The sequence below is a fragment of the Aptenodytes forsteri genome, unplaced genomic scaffold (assembly GCF_000699145.1).
Source record: "Aptenodytes forsteri isolate BGI_AS27 unplaced genomic scaffold, ASM69914v1 Scaffold119, whole genome shotgun sequence".
Taxonomy (NCBI): domain Eukaryota; kingdom Metazoa; phylum Chordata; class Aves; order Sphenisciformes; family Spheniscidae; genus Aptenodytes; species Aptenodytes forsteri.
In genome coordinates this window covers 99,994-115,580 of record NW_008796165.1, presented here as the reverse complement: position 1 = coordinate 115,580, position 15,587 = coordinate 99,994, and the positions used below count along the sequence as shown (strand labels likewise).

The 15,587-nt window shown below is 37.1% G+C and overlaps 1 protein-coding gene across 6 annotated transcripts in view; it reads left to right on the top strand.

The window, feature by feature from the left end:
* ADGRL2 (adhesion G protein-coupled receptor L2) overlaps positions 1-15,587 on the top strand; it is a 166,519-nt gene that overhangs the window by 132,811 nt on the left and 18,121 nt on the right. For all 6 annotated transcript variants that reach the window (XM_009287235.2, XM_019474161.1, XM_019474160.1 and 3 more), the window contains 7 exons: positions 1,203-1,386; positions 3,293-3,415; positions 3,685-3,890; positions 4,973-5,146; positions 6,208-6,417; positions 7,419-7,639; positions 8,926-8,992. In XM_009287235.2, coding sequence (XP_009285510.1) covers positions 1,203-1,386; positions 3,293-3,415; positions 3,685-3,890; positions 4,973-5,146; positions 6,208-6,417; positions 7,419-7,639; positions 8,926-8,992 — 1,185 coding nt within the window. The remainder of the gene's footprint in view (positions 1-1,202; positions 1,387-3,292; positions 3,416-3,684; positions 3,891-4,972; positions 5,147-6,207; positions 6,418-7,418; positions 7,640-8,925; positions 8,993-15,587) is intronic.

Sequence of the window (15,587 nt, the reverse complement as noted above, 5' to 3'; positions counted from 1 at the left end):
ATGCAGACAGAAAGAGGATATTAAAATGGATTAGGCTAATTAATATTGCTCTGACAATAGCCTTGACCAACTTTTCCAGTTCATTTATTTGCACAATATAGTATTCCAGACTGACATCTTTCTGTTTGTACAATGTGTTCTGTTTCCATTCCCAATGCTTTTAAATTGATCAAACAAATTATATATATGCTTAATGACACATTATGACTAGGTAAATGGGACAGAGTAAACAGGGTGTTTCAGCAATGCATGGCGTACTCAATGCACAGCATACTCAATGCACAGCTCCATTATGCATTAATGTAAGAGCCTGCCTTCAATTGATTAACTGATTACTCTGATTGATTGGATTATTTTGTAAAAATAATGTAATCATGTCACTGAATTCTTCTTCTTCCTTATTTACTGTTACTTTATATGCAGCTTAATGAACCTTAAAGCATGATGATAGAGTTGTTACAAGAAAGACTTTTTAAAATGGCAGCTTTATTCAGTTTTACAGTTTTGCCTTCACTGATAACAGGGACAGTCAGTGGACATCTTGTTTGCTCTATTGATTTCCTTTTTTAACTGACCTTTGTGCAGGAATGGGAGTTAGTAATCTTTTTAAGTATCTATGAACAGGTACAGGAACAGGAGGGGGAGTGAGAGTGGCCCAGGCTAATTTATATCCACTGAGTCAGCTTCATTTCATGCCTCCTGTAATAAAGAAGGCAGTTTGTCATAGACAAATAGTTACAGTGCTATGGCTGCATGAGTTGGGCTAAGTTTCCAGAAGAGTATTATTGTCATTTTAGCCTAAGCTGCAGAATGCCAATTTTGGCGTTAGTATTTTTAAATGGAAGTTACACATTTTGACATTAACTTTAAGATGAAAGCTTCGGGCACAACTTCTGGCATTTATTTTTACATTTTTCAGCACATCAATAAGACCGTCTTTATATCTGACACAAGACGAGTCAAATCTGCATGTTTACCACTTAGAGACCACACAATGCTAGTGGCTAACTGCACTTCTATTAATAGCTAATCCAGCGAGAGGATGGAAGATATTTTTATGTTGAAAATAGTTTTCTAGTGCCATTAAATCACAGTAAATCATTCTGACAGTTAAGTATTATAATTGTCACCAGATAACGTTGGAAATTTTCCCCAGCTGCCTGGGGCAATCAGACCTAATGGTAGTTTTCTAATGAATGCAGGCAATTGTGGATACAGTGGACAACCTGCTCAGGCCTGAAGCTCTGGAGTCCTGGAAGGACATGAATTCTTCAGAACAAGCCCATGCAGCCACAATGCTACTTGATACATTAGAAGAAGGGGCTTTTGTCTTGGCTGATAATCTCTTAGAACCAACTAGAGTCTCAATGCCCACAGAAAATATCGGTAAGTAAATTTCTTTTCAAACATATTTTGAAGTGCTGTGCATTGCGTCATGCAAAATCAGGAAAAAATATTCCAGATAGTGACATACTCTTTGAAAGCTGAGCTGCGCAACATTTGGTGGAAGGGTAAATGCTTCTAAGTGGGGGAGACATGCCTTTCTTGTTTAGTTCTTCAAAATTAGCACTCTTCATTAGTGTCATTAATACAGTGTAAAGTGGAAAGTAGTTGATGTTGCAAAGTTGATTTACCACTGAAAAATCATTAGCAGAAAATATGGATATGAGGAGTGCTTAAATGGCAGAGTATGGATTTTTTGAGACAACTGCTTTCTGTAGAGCTGCAGAAATGCTTTCCTGTTATATATAAACTGTTCCTAATGAATTTAAATTACTTTTTTGCAACATACTCTGACAGTTAAATATTTTAGGCACTCAGAACATAGGCCAGATGTTTATATTAAACATGACTGCCTTCAGGTAAAAATGTGTTCAGTGAACTACATCTCCCATAATGCAGAATAGCTATGCTCCGGAGACTGCGGAATAGCTGAAGATAGTTGGAGCATAATTTGGAATTTAAGTGGTGACAGAGAAATGAAGGGGTTTGGTACTAGAGATGTGCAAGTAGTGATACGCGGGATGTGTTAAAGCAAAAATCATTGCTATGCATAAAATTAAAATTCCTTCATCTTACTACAGAGATTAACGTAGTCTCAGTGAGGTACAAGGAAGCTGAAAGTCTGCTAATTTGAGGGGTACCGAGATAGAGAGTTGGAATAGACGGCAGAAATGAGACTTTTCACATTTCAATGTCTGCATATTTGTAACTGTAGAAGATGATTCTGCCTAGTTTTTAATTTGAGTAGATAGTGGGAAAGGATGGGGAAAGGTGTTACAGTCCATTATCAAAGTAACTGCACCAGTTGTTTCTGAAGGAATGTGGGTAGAACCACAGAAAATCTCTCTCAGGATGTACACGAGCAGTTCCATGGAGCTCAGTATACTGTCTGAACATCACTTCTTGTGATAAGCTGTCTTCAAGTCATAGTTAGTAACACATTTCTGATGCCATGCAAGACTGAATTCCCAGCACACATACATCTGTGTGGCTTAGAGAAACAGAAATCATTCCCTAATTCCATACCTTTTGTCGGTCTATAGTTTAGACCTATAGTTAGACCAGTTTAATACAACGCAGATATTTGTCAAGAAATTGACTACTCTGACCTACATGATTTTACATATCCGAGGGAATCCAGCCTGCGATGGTAATCCCATCAACGCTTCCCAATACACAATGTGTTATAAAATTAAATCTTAAATAAGGCTGAGTGGCATCTAAGTTTTCAATTTAAATATTTTTTAGCAGAACCAATAAAATGGTTTCCTATAAACCTTTATACAGAATTAGATTTAGGAAAAAAATTAGAATTTTTTTTTTAGATACAAATACTGATTTAGCTAAATACACGGCATAACTATACTTAGGTATTCATTTGCTGACTGTTTAAAAAACTCTTTATATCTAAATCAATACTTAAAGTTCTAAATTTATTAGCAGAGGATACTGCATAGACGTTAGGAGCTTCAAAATTAACATTTCTCTGCAACGTGTGTGTGGTATTTTTAAGTGGATATTTTGGGGGCACAAATTAAAACAAGGTTTGATGTCATGTTATCACTATTAAAGTGCTGTCATTTTAGTAGTGTGCACTAGAAACTAACTCTGTGTGCTTGAAACATGCCGTACAGATCTATCTTATGGTGGCAAATGAGGACAGCAGTGTGAGAAAACTAAATAAAGAGTGGGGGGAAATATTGTCATCTGGCGTATTGCAGTCTGGCCAAGAGACTTTCTCTGCATTCTCTTTTTTTACCACTTTTTTTTTTTTTCCTGGTCTGCTTAGTTTTGGATGTTGCAGTGCTCATTACTGAGGGCCAGGTGCAGGACTTGAAATTTCCTCAGGGCAGTAAAGGAGGCAACTCGATTCAGCTCTCTGCAAGCACTGTGAAACAGAACAGCAGGAATGGTGAGTCTTGGGCATGGAGCACTAAAACTCTATTAACTTTTATAAAACCTACATTACCTCCTCCAGTTAAAATATCAAAACAAAACACAACAAAACTGCTCTGTTGTTTTTTCTTGAAGATCGTGGGTACCTGAGCGTTTTTCTTCAAATCCGTAGCCTGAAAATGCCTCTCTGTTCAGTGATGCTTTATTGTCAGTTCATTAGAGTACAGGTTGCTGTCTTTCTGTAGATCTCTGTGGCATGATGATGGGATTTTTTTTCTTCTGTAGGATTAGCAAAACTGGTTTTCATCATTTACAAAAGTTTGGGACGTTTTCTCAGTACTGAAAATGCAACCATAAAGCTAGGCAGCGACTTTGCTGGGCGGAATAGCACGATCGCAGTCAACTCCCACGTCATTGCAGCCTCTATCAACAAGGAGTCTAGCCGGGTGTACCTGACTGATCCTGTGCATTTTACACTGGAACACATTGATGTGAGTTATACTAATGAATTAATGGGAAGGTCATAAAATCAGCAAGAGAGAAAAGCAATGCAGAAAAATAACCTTTTTTCCATTTGAATTTTAAATGTTGGACTAGGTCAGAGACACAAGCTTAGTTAAGTCTATGAACATAAAATTAAATGAGCCTGGTTCAGTGATTATTAGAACTTAAGTGTATTCTTAATGAAAGCTAATTCAGTAATCAACATGAAAATGTAAATGACTAATTTGTTTCTAACTGAAAATTAACTCTTACTTTAGTAGCAGGGTAGAAAATAACTGTTAAGATTCTTGATGGTCTGATGTAGCAAGTTTTAATGACACTTTAACTTTTTACATTAATTTTGGACCAAGTTCTGGAAGCCTATACAAATTGTTTAAATGCATTTATTCAGTGAAGAATAAAGTACTATATCTTGGTTTGTTGTACTTTAAATTTGTGTATATTTTCTTCATGGTAACTTATTTGATGAGTTTCTTTGCTCATTAGTTTGGTCCTTTCTGTTTTCATGTCTCACATGGGGAAAGTAAATAATCACTATGTGATAGAGAAAATATGGTTGGATTTTCCTCTCATTTTGCCTCTTTCTATAAATCTGTTTTGATTGTTTTTCATCAAAATAGATAGGCATTGAGGAATGAACTTTTTCCTGATGTCTGTTCACATGACTTTGGCCTGACCAAAGGTGAGGATCAAAGGAAAAAGATCATATTTTCAAATTCTCAATTACAGGAAAAGTATCTTCAGAATAAATTTGCAGTCCTAATTTTGCAGAAAGCAAAAATGGCTATAATGTACCATCAGTGCATAAAATCGTAAGATGGAAATTGTAATTGTTTAAAATTGGGTCTACAGTAATTGAGACTACACTTAAGAGTGTTTCGGACTATAAAGTCCCTTTTAAACTAGATGTCTTCCTTGTATAACATAGTCCACAATTTTGCTGATGAAAAACTTTATTGTCCGAAACATGCAAAGTTTAATCTAAATTACCCTTTACACATATTAAACAATCGTTATTGCCATCTTAGTGTGTAAAATCCTCATTTTCTGCTATCCTTTTATCTCCCAGCCTGACAATTATTTCAATGCAAATTGTTCCTTCTGGAACTACTCAGAGAGGACTATGATGGGATACTGGTCAACTCAAGGCTGCAAACTGGTTGACACAAATAAAACTCATACAACGTGTGCTTGCAGTCACCTAACCAACTTTGCAATTCTTATGGCGCATCGGGAAATTGTGGTAGGTAATGATGTTTCTAGCCATCGGCAGGGAACAAACTTTTAAAGATTTAGCTTTAAATTTTTAGCAAGATCCAAAATTGCTGAAGTTTCTTAAGTATTTATAGCTTCTACCCACTCTTTCCAAAGCAATTTGCTTTCTGTAGCACTTTCCTTCCTCACCCATGAAGTTACAAGCAAAATAACAGGAAAGAAAAACAAGGAAGGACAAGAGTTTACTTCAAGTCATATTTTAAAGTTACTGACCAACCTTACAGCTGTTTTACAGACTTCCCCTCAGTGCAGCTGGAGAGTATCTGTAGGAGCAGCTGTGCAGGCTGTTCCCTGGAAGCACAAGTGTCAGCTCTCTTTAGAGCAGGAAGGTCAAGGAGCTTCCATACTGGTTGTTTAAATGCCTCTTCATGCTCTGAAATTTTGTTGTCTAGTTAAAGCACTTGCTGGATGTCAGGGGGCCTGGAGCACGCAGTATTTGCAAGGATATGAGACTTCTCATAAAGGCATTGTATTTGGAAAGGTCGCTGAAAAGATAACAGAGATGACAAAAGTGATTCTCTCGCAACTGAAACAAGGAACCTTCTTTAGCTAAACGTGAGATTAGAGCTGGAATTACACGTGGAACATATTCTGCATTTTGTCCTAATTGGTGTGTAAATCGTTGCTTTCTTCTCCGCTGTGGAGTTGCAGGTCTGTAGGAAAGAACACGTACTATTATGGAAGGTCCCAGGGAAAGCTCTCCTCTTTCTTTGCATCAGAGTCCAGTGGCACTTTCACATTGCTCTACTTGTTCGTGTCTGACAAGTTTACAGCGAGCCATAGGAAAAGTAAAAATGCTATCTGATCTGGCTAAAAAAGTCACATTTTTCTCTCAGACCTGCTCCTCTTCTACTTACCCTAATCTTGCTCTTCTGGGAAGCTGACCTGAGACTGAGAAATTACTGAGTACATTTTGCCCATCTCATGTAACGAACAAGTAAACTTTTCTGGATGCTACGTGTGAAAATAGGTTTTTGTTTATACTCATAAAGAGTCATATTAATTTTCTCCATTCTTGGTTATTTCTAGTACAAAGATGGAGTGCACGAATTGCTCCTCACTGTCATCACCTGGGTGGGAATTGTCATCTCTCTTGTTTGCCTGGCCATCTGCATCTTCACATTCTGTTTTTTCCGTGGCCTGCAAAGTGATCGTAACACTATTCACAAGAACCTTTGTATCAACCTATTCATTGCTGAGTTCATTTTCCTAATAGGCATCGATAAGACAGAGTACAAGGTAAGTTTTCTCTGTGTGTACTGATCTTGTTCTCTGAAATGACTGTTTGAAATGGATTTGAATTAAAACATGATAACATGCCAAGCTTTCAGCATTCTGACACAGCAAGGCTGAAATAAAAGCTCAGTGTGAAAATAAGATAGACATGTTCATAAATAGTATTTACATCCATAAAAAGTATCACTGTGGCCTTAATTTCCCACTTACTGCAATGTTTTTCATTTTCAGTTGAGAAACATCGGCTGTTAACGAAGCAGGTGGTTAAACTTTTGAAAGAGGAGATGAAATTAAATGTTGACGTACTAGGAACATCTATATGTTTCCTCTATATATTTATATGTCTCAACAGCTATTGACTACTTTTTTGTGTATATATATATTAGTACAGAGCCTTATCTATCTATTTACATATTTTTTACACTGCACATTCATGCAGGTTTTTTGGCAGTATTGGTGAAATTAATTCTGAAACGATTCATTGGATTGAAATCTAATAATTCAGTATAGTTTCATCCAGAACTCAGCCAAAGGGGAGAGAATTCAGATTGATTTCTGTTACGACAGTAGAAACTTCCAAATTACGGCAGATGAAAATGGCTTGATGGCCGCTTCACAGTTTTAAATAAGCGGTATTACATTATGCATCTAGAACCAACTGTTCATGTCTCAGATTATCTAAACTGTAAGTCCTAAAACCATATCAGTTTCAAAATTAAAGAGTTGCTTATAAAATTGAAAAGTCCACTCTATAATTGAAGACTGGGGAGTGAGGGTGCGATTTCCTTATCTTCATTCACGCTGTTCAGCTAATTTACTTTCTGTAGCTACTGAGCACACATTAGTATTTTCAAATGTTCAGTTTTCAGGTAGGGAAAATGCTCCTGAATTTGTGAAAGATCTCTGCTAGAAGTATATGCTGTTCTATTACACACTATTTAATTGGAGGTGTAATGATGTGAAGATTTTGTGGTTTATATTTCCATCTTTCCTTTTCTTTGCAGATTGCATGTCCAATATTCGCAGGTCTCTTACACTTTTTCTTCCTGGCAGCCTTTGCCTGGATGTGTCTAGAAGGAGTGCAGCTTTATCTAATGTTAGTAGAAGTATTTGAAAGTGAATATTCTAGGAAGAAGTACTATTATGTTGCTGGCTACCTCTTCCCTGCTACAGTAGTTGGTGTCTCAGCAGCTATTGACTATAAGAGCTACGGAACAGAGAAAGCGTAAGTAATTGCAAGTGACCTGAGTGTTTTTCAAGTGAATAATTTTTTAAAGCCTATTAGCTGTCAGAGGGTCCCTGACAGACTGAAATACCATCCGAAAGCTTTATTGGTAAGAGAATGGCAATGCTGTGCACAAATTACAATCAAGTCTTTTGTAATTCTCTAGGTTCAGAGGATTTGTACTCTAGAGAGACCGATTCTAAATTATGGTCTTTCTTTTAACACAAAAGATTGACCTGAAACAAATTGAAACAGTAAATAACTTTTTGGCCTCAAACGTATATTAAGTAAAAATTCTCAACTTAAAGTATCTGACAGGCCTAACCACCCAGTTTTAAGCTAATGCTTCGTTAGGTCTCTTTGTTCAACTGCCCCTCTAGCTAACTCTCGTCCCGAATTATGACAGTACAATATTCCAACCCATATGTTTCACTTTGATAATATTTTATCAGGCGAGTAGAGCAGGATTAAAATTAGCCACTGCCTTTTATTTACAAAAATACAGCTATATATAGAAAGTGACAGAAGGTAGACAGAAAACATTTCTGAGGATTTGAGTTGCTGGAGGCATGAATTTGCCTTCCAGTAGTGTTTACTTTGTCCTTTGATGAAATTAGTTACAGAATGGGAAGATACTGTTGACTACAAGAAAGCTGCTTGATTCTGCTACTGATGAAAGACAAATAAGAGCAGTTCAGCAGGGAACTGGCCTGTATGAAAAACAAACGGCTAAGTGAAGTCAGCCCTGATAGGTTTATACATCGTTTAGTCTGGTATCATATGTATTCTTTCTCTACTGTTCAACTGCCAGTTGGGGCATTTTATTTATACCATATTGTTTTTCAGCAAAACATGGCATCTGAACATTTTCTGTCTCTTACTCCTCAGGAGTAAGCACTGTGCATACGATACAAAGTTAAAAGCAGATTTTGAAGATTACATGGAAAACCTGTGAAAAATATTTATTGATGTTAGATTCATTAGTCCATGATAGCACCTGTGACCAAATCTTGACTGAAAAGAAAGAGATCTCATTTTGGTTTTGTTTCTTCTTATACGTTAGTTATTCTGATGATGTATTTTCAAGTTCAATAGTGTTATTAAACAGGACTCATCAGAAGAGTTTCAGGTTAGGGAAAATTATCCATGGACTAAGTGGTACTGTGCAATGTTTATCATTGTTTACTGGTAAAATGTTAGCTTAAGAAGTATTTTTGCACTTTCCATTTATTGGACTGAGGTGCTAATGCAATTGTTCACTTTTCATTCTCTTTTTTCCATGATAGTTGCTGGCTCCATGTAGATAACTATTTTATCTGGAGTTTCATTGGACCTGTTACCTTTATTATTCTGGTAAGAACTTTGTTTTCTCCTTTTGTTTTAGGTTGCTTCACAGCAAAGTTAAAAAGATTGAATAACATTAGTCAATACCACAACACATTTCATGAAAATGCTTATAAACAATTTGTAATGTGACCAATGGTTATGTAAATGTTTAGAAATCTTTTAAAGAGTGTGACCAAATGATTATTTGTCAAAGCTGTGGTGGCACTTCAGCATAGCCGTTTTTTCCTAATGGCTTGAACTCTGAAGGTCGTATTGACATGTGTAGTCATATGAAAAATCAATGAAGTACTAAACACAGGGTTTTTTTTTAAAGGAACCATTATTATTGCTTTCAATTGAGTCACTATTGTACATGTTCCAGAATTTAACTGCTAATTATCCAACGTAATTATCTCAAAAGGGTGTTCTAACACATTGGATAATTAAATAAGTCTTATATTTCATTACACTTACACAGTATTTGTATGTGTATTTGCATATGCATATTTTTCCATGACTACTTCTGTGTGTATTTATGCTACATGTAATGTATGTCAGACATAAAAGTTCATCTGTTTTAGTATAAATAATAGAATATTATGTAACCAGTAGAAAGCATATACACGTTCTTGCAATCATTTGAGTAAAGTCTTTGTACGCATGCACACCCATCTGTACACCCACAGCTGTGTGCCCCATTGTCCATTTAAGATTGAATGTTGTGTTCGTACATCAATTATCCATTCTCTGAGCGCTTTCAGGTAAAAAGCGCGTAGTCATCTGTCGACCCAGGGAAAAAACATCTCCCTGTTACTTCAAACTAATACTACCGATACTGCACAATGTAGGAATTTGGAAGGAAAGTGAATGCAAGGTGTGTATTTTGGCTCACCTTGTTTTTCTCTGCTAGTTCAGTATCTTTAAAGCCTGGCTATACCAAGGAAATATTCTAGATGGCTGGTGCTGGGGACATAGCCTATGTACATAGAGAGCTTTTCTCATAACTGCTGATAGTTTGGAAGGATGAATTAATTTGTTTTCATGCTTTTGAAAGTCTAAATAGTTACCTGTTCCCCTGCCTTTATACAGTAGTAGAGTTGTGAAATGTTAACAGAAGTTCAGTTCCCTTGAATTTCCAAATTCAGGAATTGTATTTTTGTCATTATTATTTTTTCAGCTTGAAGCACATGCACCAGGCATAATTTTGAAATTTCTGACTTCTATAGATCTATACGCTGGACATATGCTTTCAACACTTTTTGTAGCTTATAGTTTACATTACTTCTCCATGTGCAAATAAAATGATACTTTGATTATGGAACTTTCTATAAAAAATGTACCCAGACAATCTTTTGTAGGTACTTTATTCCTTCCTGGTAACTTCAATATTGAAATAAGCTTATGTATATTTAGGTTGGGTTTACTCTCTGTTTATATCAAAAACTATTTCAATCCTTGAACAGTCACTTAAGAAAAGATAGCTGTGCAGTGTAGAAGTTGTTTGAGTTCGTTGGCATATTTTCAAAGAAATAGGCATAGATGCCAAAACTCATGTGTGTATGAGTTGAATTAGAAAAATTATAGTGTTTGTAAGATTTAAGTATAGACCATAATAATTGTACGGTTTATTCTAAATACATTTAAATTAAATCGAGTCTCAGGATGATAGGGATTTTTTAATTAAACCTACAATTACAATTGAAAGATATACTTAGTATTTTCAATATGAGAGACAATATTTTTCAACACGAAGCTGTTTCTTGCAGTTGTAATCATTACTAGAAAATTGTTCTAAGTTTCATACCACAATAGTTCAGTTACCTCAAGTCTGATTGTGTGGTGATAATTTTGCTTTTTGTGCCTAGCTTTTTATTTTATTGTTAGTGGGAGTATTTTGCTGTTACCTCTATTTCTCTCTCTCGCTTCAAAATAAAATTTCACATGGGAAGCCTTGGGCATTGCTGACGGCTTTTTCACTTCCTCATAACCAGGTCAGAGTGAGAATAGAGGTGAAGGACATTTAATCATATTGACCATGTACAGACATAGTTCACTATTATTTACTGGCCATGACATTATTATCCTCCAGCAAATCATTTAGTCTGAGACGCAAAAGGCCTTTGGGAGCAGTATTCCCAACTTCAAAAATATGAAACAGCAGGTAGCAATCACAGCACAGTTCCTGGGAGTAATTCTTCTCTAGCAATTGCTTTGCCCTCTAATCGTCCCAACTGAGAAAGCAAGAGAGACTGGAGGAAGAACTGTGAGAAGTGTAATGGCTGAAAAATAATATGTCATGTGCAGTGTAACCGAAGAGCCATATTTGCAGTGTAGCTTACTTAGTGTCAGCAGCATGTGAGAATTTCACCTTGATAAGCTTTTTAACATGTTAATCAAATCACTTTTATGATTCTCAGTTTAATAGTACTGTCAATGCACATAAACTCTTTTTTGACAATATTGCTTACTGCTTTAATTTACAGATTTTTCTCTGAGTTTATAAGCTTGTATCTGTATACAGGTTTGTACAAAATGAAGATGGGAAGTATGGGGGGAAGTATGAAGTTCCTTAGTATGTCTTCTGAGGAACTTTCAGCTAAACTATTTCCATAGCCTGTCATGCCTTTGGGCACCAGGGTTATTATATCTATGAGAAAAGAGCATGTAAGTAATGAGCGGTGGGAAACCATTAGTATGCCTGAAATGGTTTAATGAAAGCTTGGATCATGATGCGTTAGGAGCTGTTCTTATCATTTGGACAGCTCCATCTGCATCTTTAATAATTAATTCAGTTCAGTAAGAGTTCAGCATGCACACTCATTTAGAAGCCTTCTTCAGAGAGCACCTTTCTCGCTGCCAGTCCCAGGGAGAAATAGGCTTCTGCATGGCTAAGAGCAAAGATCTGGAGATACAAGAGCAGTTTTAGAGCTGCATTTGCCAGGTAACAAAAGCTCTGGGGAGTTCAAAAAGGGTCAGAACATGTGCAGTTCAGCTAGGTTACTTCAGAGTGGTGTTTCTGTTCTTCTGTCTTATCATATCCATGTCAGCACTGCAGGCTGTGTGGAATGAATTTTAAGCTGCTAAGCTCAGGCAGATGTGATTCAGTTGAGCAGGTTGATGGCTATAAAACAAACAGTGCACTCCTGTAATGTGGGGTCAGAAAAGCCTGAGTATTTTGACTTCTATGTAGATCCATATTCATTCATATCCAAGGAATGGGTGATACTGGTTTGACTTTAATTCAGCCAAGACCACTGGAGTTTGCTTCTCACAGATGGAGCTAATATATTAGGCTACTGAAGGTTGTTTAAGCAAAAATTCCTAGGATGTCCTGTTCCATTAACATAGGAAAGATAGTTTCTTTTTTCACTCAGGTTGAGGCATTGCTTCACCAAAGTCAGTGGATGTATACATACAGATGCACACATAATCTAGTTCCACATATGAAAAGGGACTGTATTGGTAAGCTTATGTATATAAATAATACGTGTATATCTTTCTATAGTGGATACTTGATAAATGGTATTTATCTGTTGCTCACAGGGGGAAATTTGTCATAATTACTGCAAAATCTAGCTTTATTTGGCTACTAATTTGTTGTACCTGCAACTAATTCCAATCCATTAGTCTTCTATGCAGGTTATTACATCCACTTTTTAAAAAAGTTAATGTGACTTGAAGACACTCCCTCTCTCAAAATTACATAGGTTTCAGGTGCCAGAAAGACAAAAATCCTACTTACACCATTTTTCATGTCCAGTACCTTCTGATTTCCAAACGAGAAATGGCCCTCTGTGTGTTGTCTGAGGGAAGAAGCATGATCCTGGCTGAGGGAAGAAGGATGATCCTCCAGAGTGCTGCATTTGATTATTACCATAAAAATTCATCAAATTTTATATTTTAAAGTAGTTACTTTTTATTTTTTAATATATATCTTGTCTTTCTTTTGCTCCGTTCTATTCAATTACGCTTGTCATACTAAGAGATAAGTAGAAATTGGTATTTTAAAAGGTGCTTTAATTACTTTTTCTCACTTTTACCTACATTTCTAAAATCAGAGTATAGATTAAGCTAGTTCTCTATGTAATCCAGTATCTTGTCTCTTATAGTGGATAATACATTTTAGAAATTACAGCAAAAACCTAGTATAAACATTAATGAAATACCATCAATCCAAGTTTTTGCTTATAGATCTCACATTATAGCTCCACCTACTGTAACAGTGTGTTTTGTCACTCTCGGTATCACAGCAGAATCTTCAAATCCGAACCTGATGCCTGACCAGACTTTTAAATTCTTATTTTTAGCCTCCAAAAGAGTGTTGGTCTGATTTTCAGAAGTGCAGCATGAAAAAGGTTTTACTGACTTCATCAAGGGTATAATTTCACAACTGTTTGAGATCTATACACTCTGGCTGTGTGTGTTTACATGGTGTATTTATAGTTTTTATTATCATTGAAGGAGGGCAGTACTGTTCAGGTGCAGATTTTGGTTCATCTGGGGTGGATGCAGCCCAGTTGTCAGGATGAGGCCCAGCCAGTCGCTAGTCCTTTATGTTATATGAAGTGATGAGAAAGTCGTCATTGTCAGAGGCCCATTTTTTCCCTTACAAGTTTGCTTTCAGTAGCCCATCTTGCCGTTCATGTGGGCCTTTACATGACCCCAGAGTACTGCCTGTTAGTGGAGAATATTCTTCTTAAAGAAAGGTGTCCTACTCAGACCGTCTGTCAAGCTTGGAAAACATCTACAGATTCATTTGCTTAGATCAGTAACAGTTCAATCCTCACACAGTCATGAAACAGTTCAGGTTGGAAGGGACTTCAGGAGATCTGTGGTCCAACCTCCTGCTCAAAACAGGCTCAGCTCTGAGCTCAGACCAAGTTGCTCAGGGCTGAAAAAGCTTTCCTTATACAAAGTTGGTACACGTGAATGCAAAAGCACTAAGTGGGTTTCCTTCTCCCCCCCACGTATTTCTCACCAAGAAAAGTAATTCAGCCATTCATTCTAAAAGCAATTATTCTCCAGCAAGTTCCCTTCCCTCACTGCTTAGTGTCTTGTGTAATAAAATGGCAGGATGCCCAAAACTCTTTAACTCATGAGTTCCTCCAAAACAATGATGAAGAGCAGTAAGGGAGCCAAAAGCGAATCTATAGAAAGGTTTGGTTACAGTATTTGTAAGCGGGCAAAATAGGCTTTTGATAACAATACAATGTGTAACACAGATGCCAGCATGTTTGAACAAGTGGCAAACCATGATCTTTTGACTGCTGAAACTGAAAACTATGCAATATTTCACAGTGATGGAGAAACAAGTATCATATGCTCTGTTGTCATAGTTACTTTGTCTTCAAAGTACAATATTTTGCTTTTTTTGCTTTTTTTCTTGGAAGGACTTTTTCAGCTACTGTGATACAGCAGTATTATTTCTGTGGGCTGCTTTTGGGGTTCTGTACCTAAATTAGAATTAAAGTGTCTATTAAGAAACTGCTATGTACAGTTATTCCCTAGTCCAGCAAGGACATATATACAGACAGAGCTGAGTATCTACATAAAACATTAATACGCTGGAGCTTGGCTCAGGCTCTGGGGTAGGGCCGTGTCTGCTTGCATGTCACCGAAGGAACCTCAGTATGTAAATACAAGCTTTTGATTTTTCATATGTCAAACCAGCGCTTCAGTCGTACAAAGAATCAGAGGATAAAAACTTCTCGTTTCATAAGGCAGTCATTTATGGGCTAAGCCACGTCTATGAGTTTTTGATCCAAGAATGATGTTGCTAGTACAATACAGGATACTCCAGGGTAGCTACTTAGGCAAGGATTAGCTTCCAGCTGTGCTGTAAATACTATTCTGAACTGGATTGTACACTCCCAGTTGCATAGGTTGCAGCCAAAGTTGATTTACGTGTTAGGATTGGCATGAGGCATGTCTCTTAGCTCTTAATCTGTTTGTTTTCACAAAAAGTAAATCGAAGTTATATTTTTTTAAGCAGGCTGGAGAAGTTCATGTTATGTCAGCTACCAAAATGTGCAAGAAACTTTTTCAAATACATAAGAAGAAAGTCTGCCTGCTAAAGGCATGGAACTGAGGGTCAAGTCACGCACAGAGCCCCCGTCCTCTGTCTGGTGTAAAGGCCAGTGAGAGAAGCAACTTGTTTTCTCACCCAAGGAACTTACGCAGTACAGTGGAAACCTAGATAAGAGGAACAAAATGATTACAATGTGTTGCGGTTGTCCTGGTTTCGGCTGGGATAGAGTTAATTTCCTTCCTAGTAGCTGGTACAGTGCTGTGTTTTGGATTTAGTAGGAGAATAATGTTGATAACACACCAATGTTTTAGTTGTTGCTAAGTGGTGCTTACACCAGTCAAGGACTTTTCAGCTTCCCATGCTCTACCGACTGAGAAGGCTGGAGGTGCACAAGAAGCTGGGAGGGGGCACAGCCAGGACAGCTGACCCAAACTGGCCAAAGGGACATTCCATACCGTGTGGCGTCATGCTCAGTACAGAAACTGGGGGAAAGCTGGCCGGGGGGGCCACTGCTCTGGGACTGGCTGGGCATCGGTCGGCAGGTGGTGAGCAACTGCATTGTGCATCACTTGCTTTGTATATTCTATTATTATT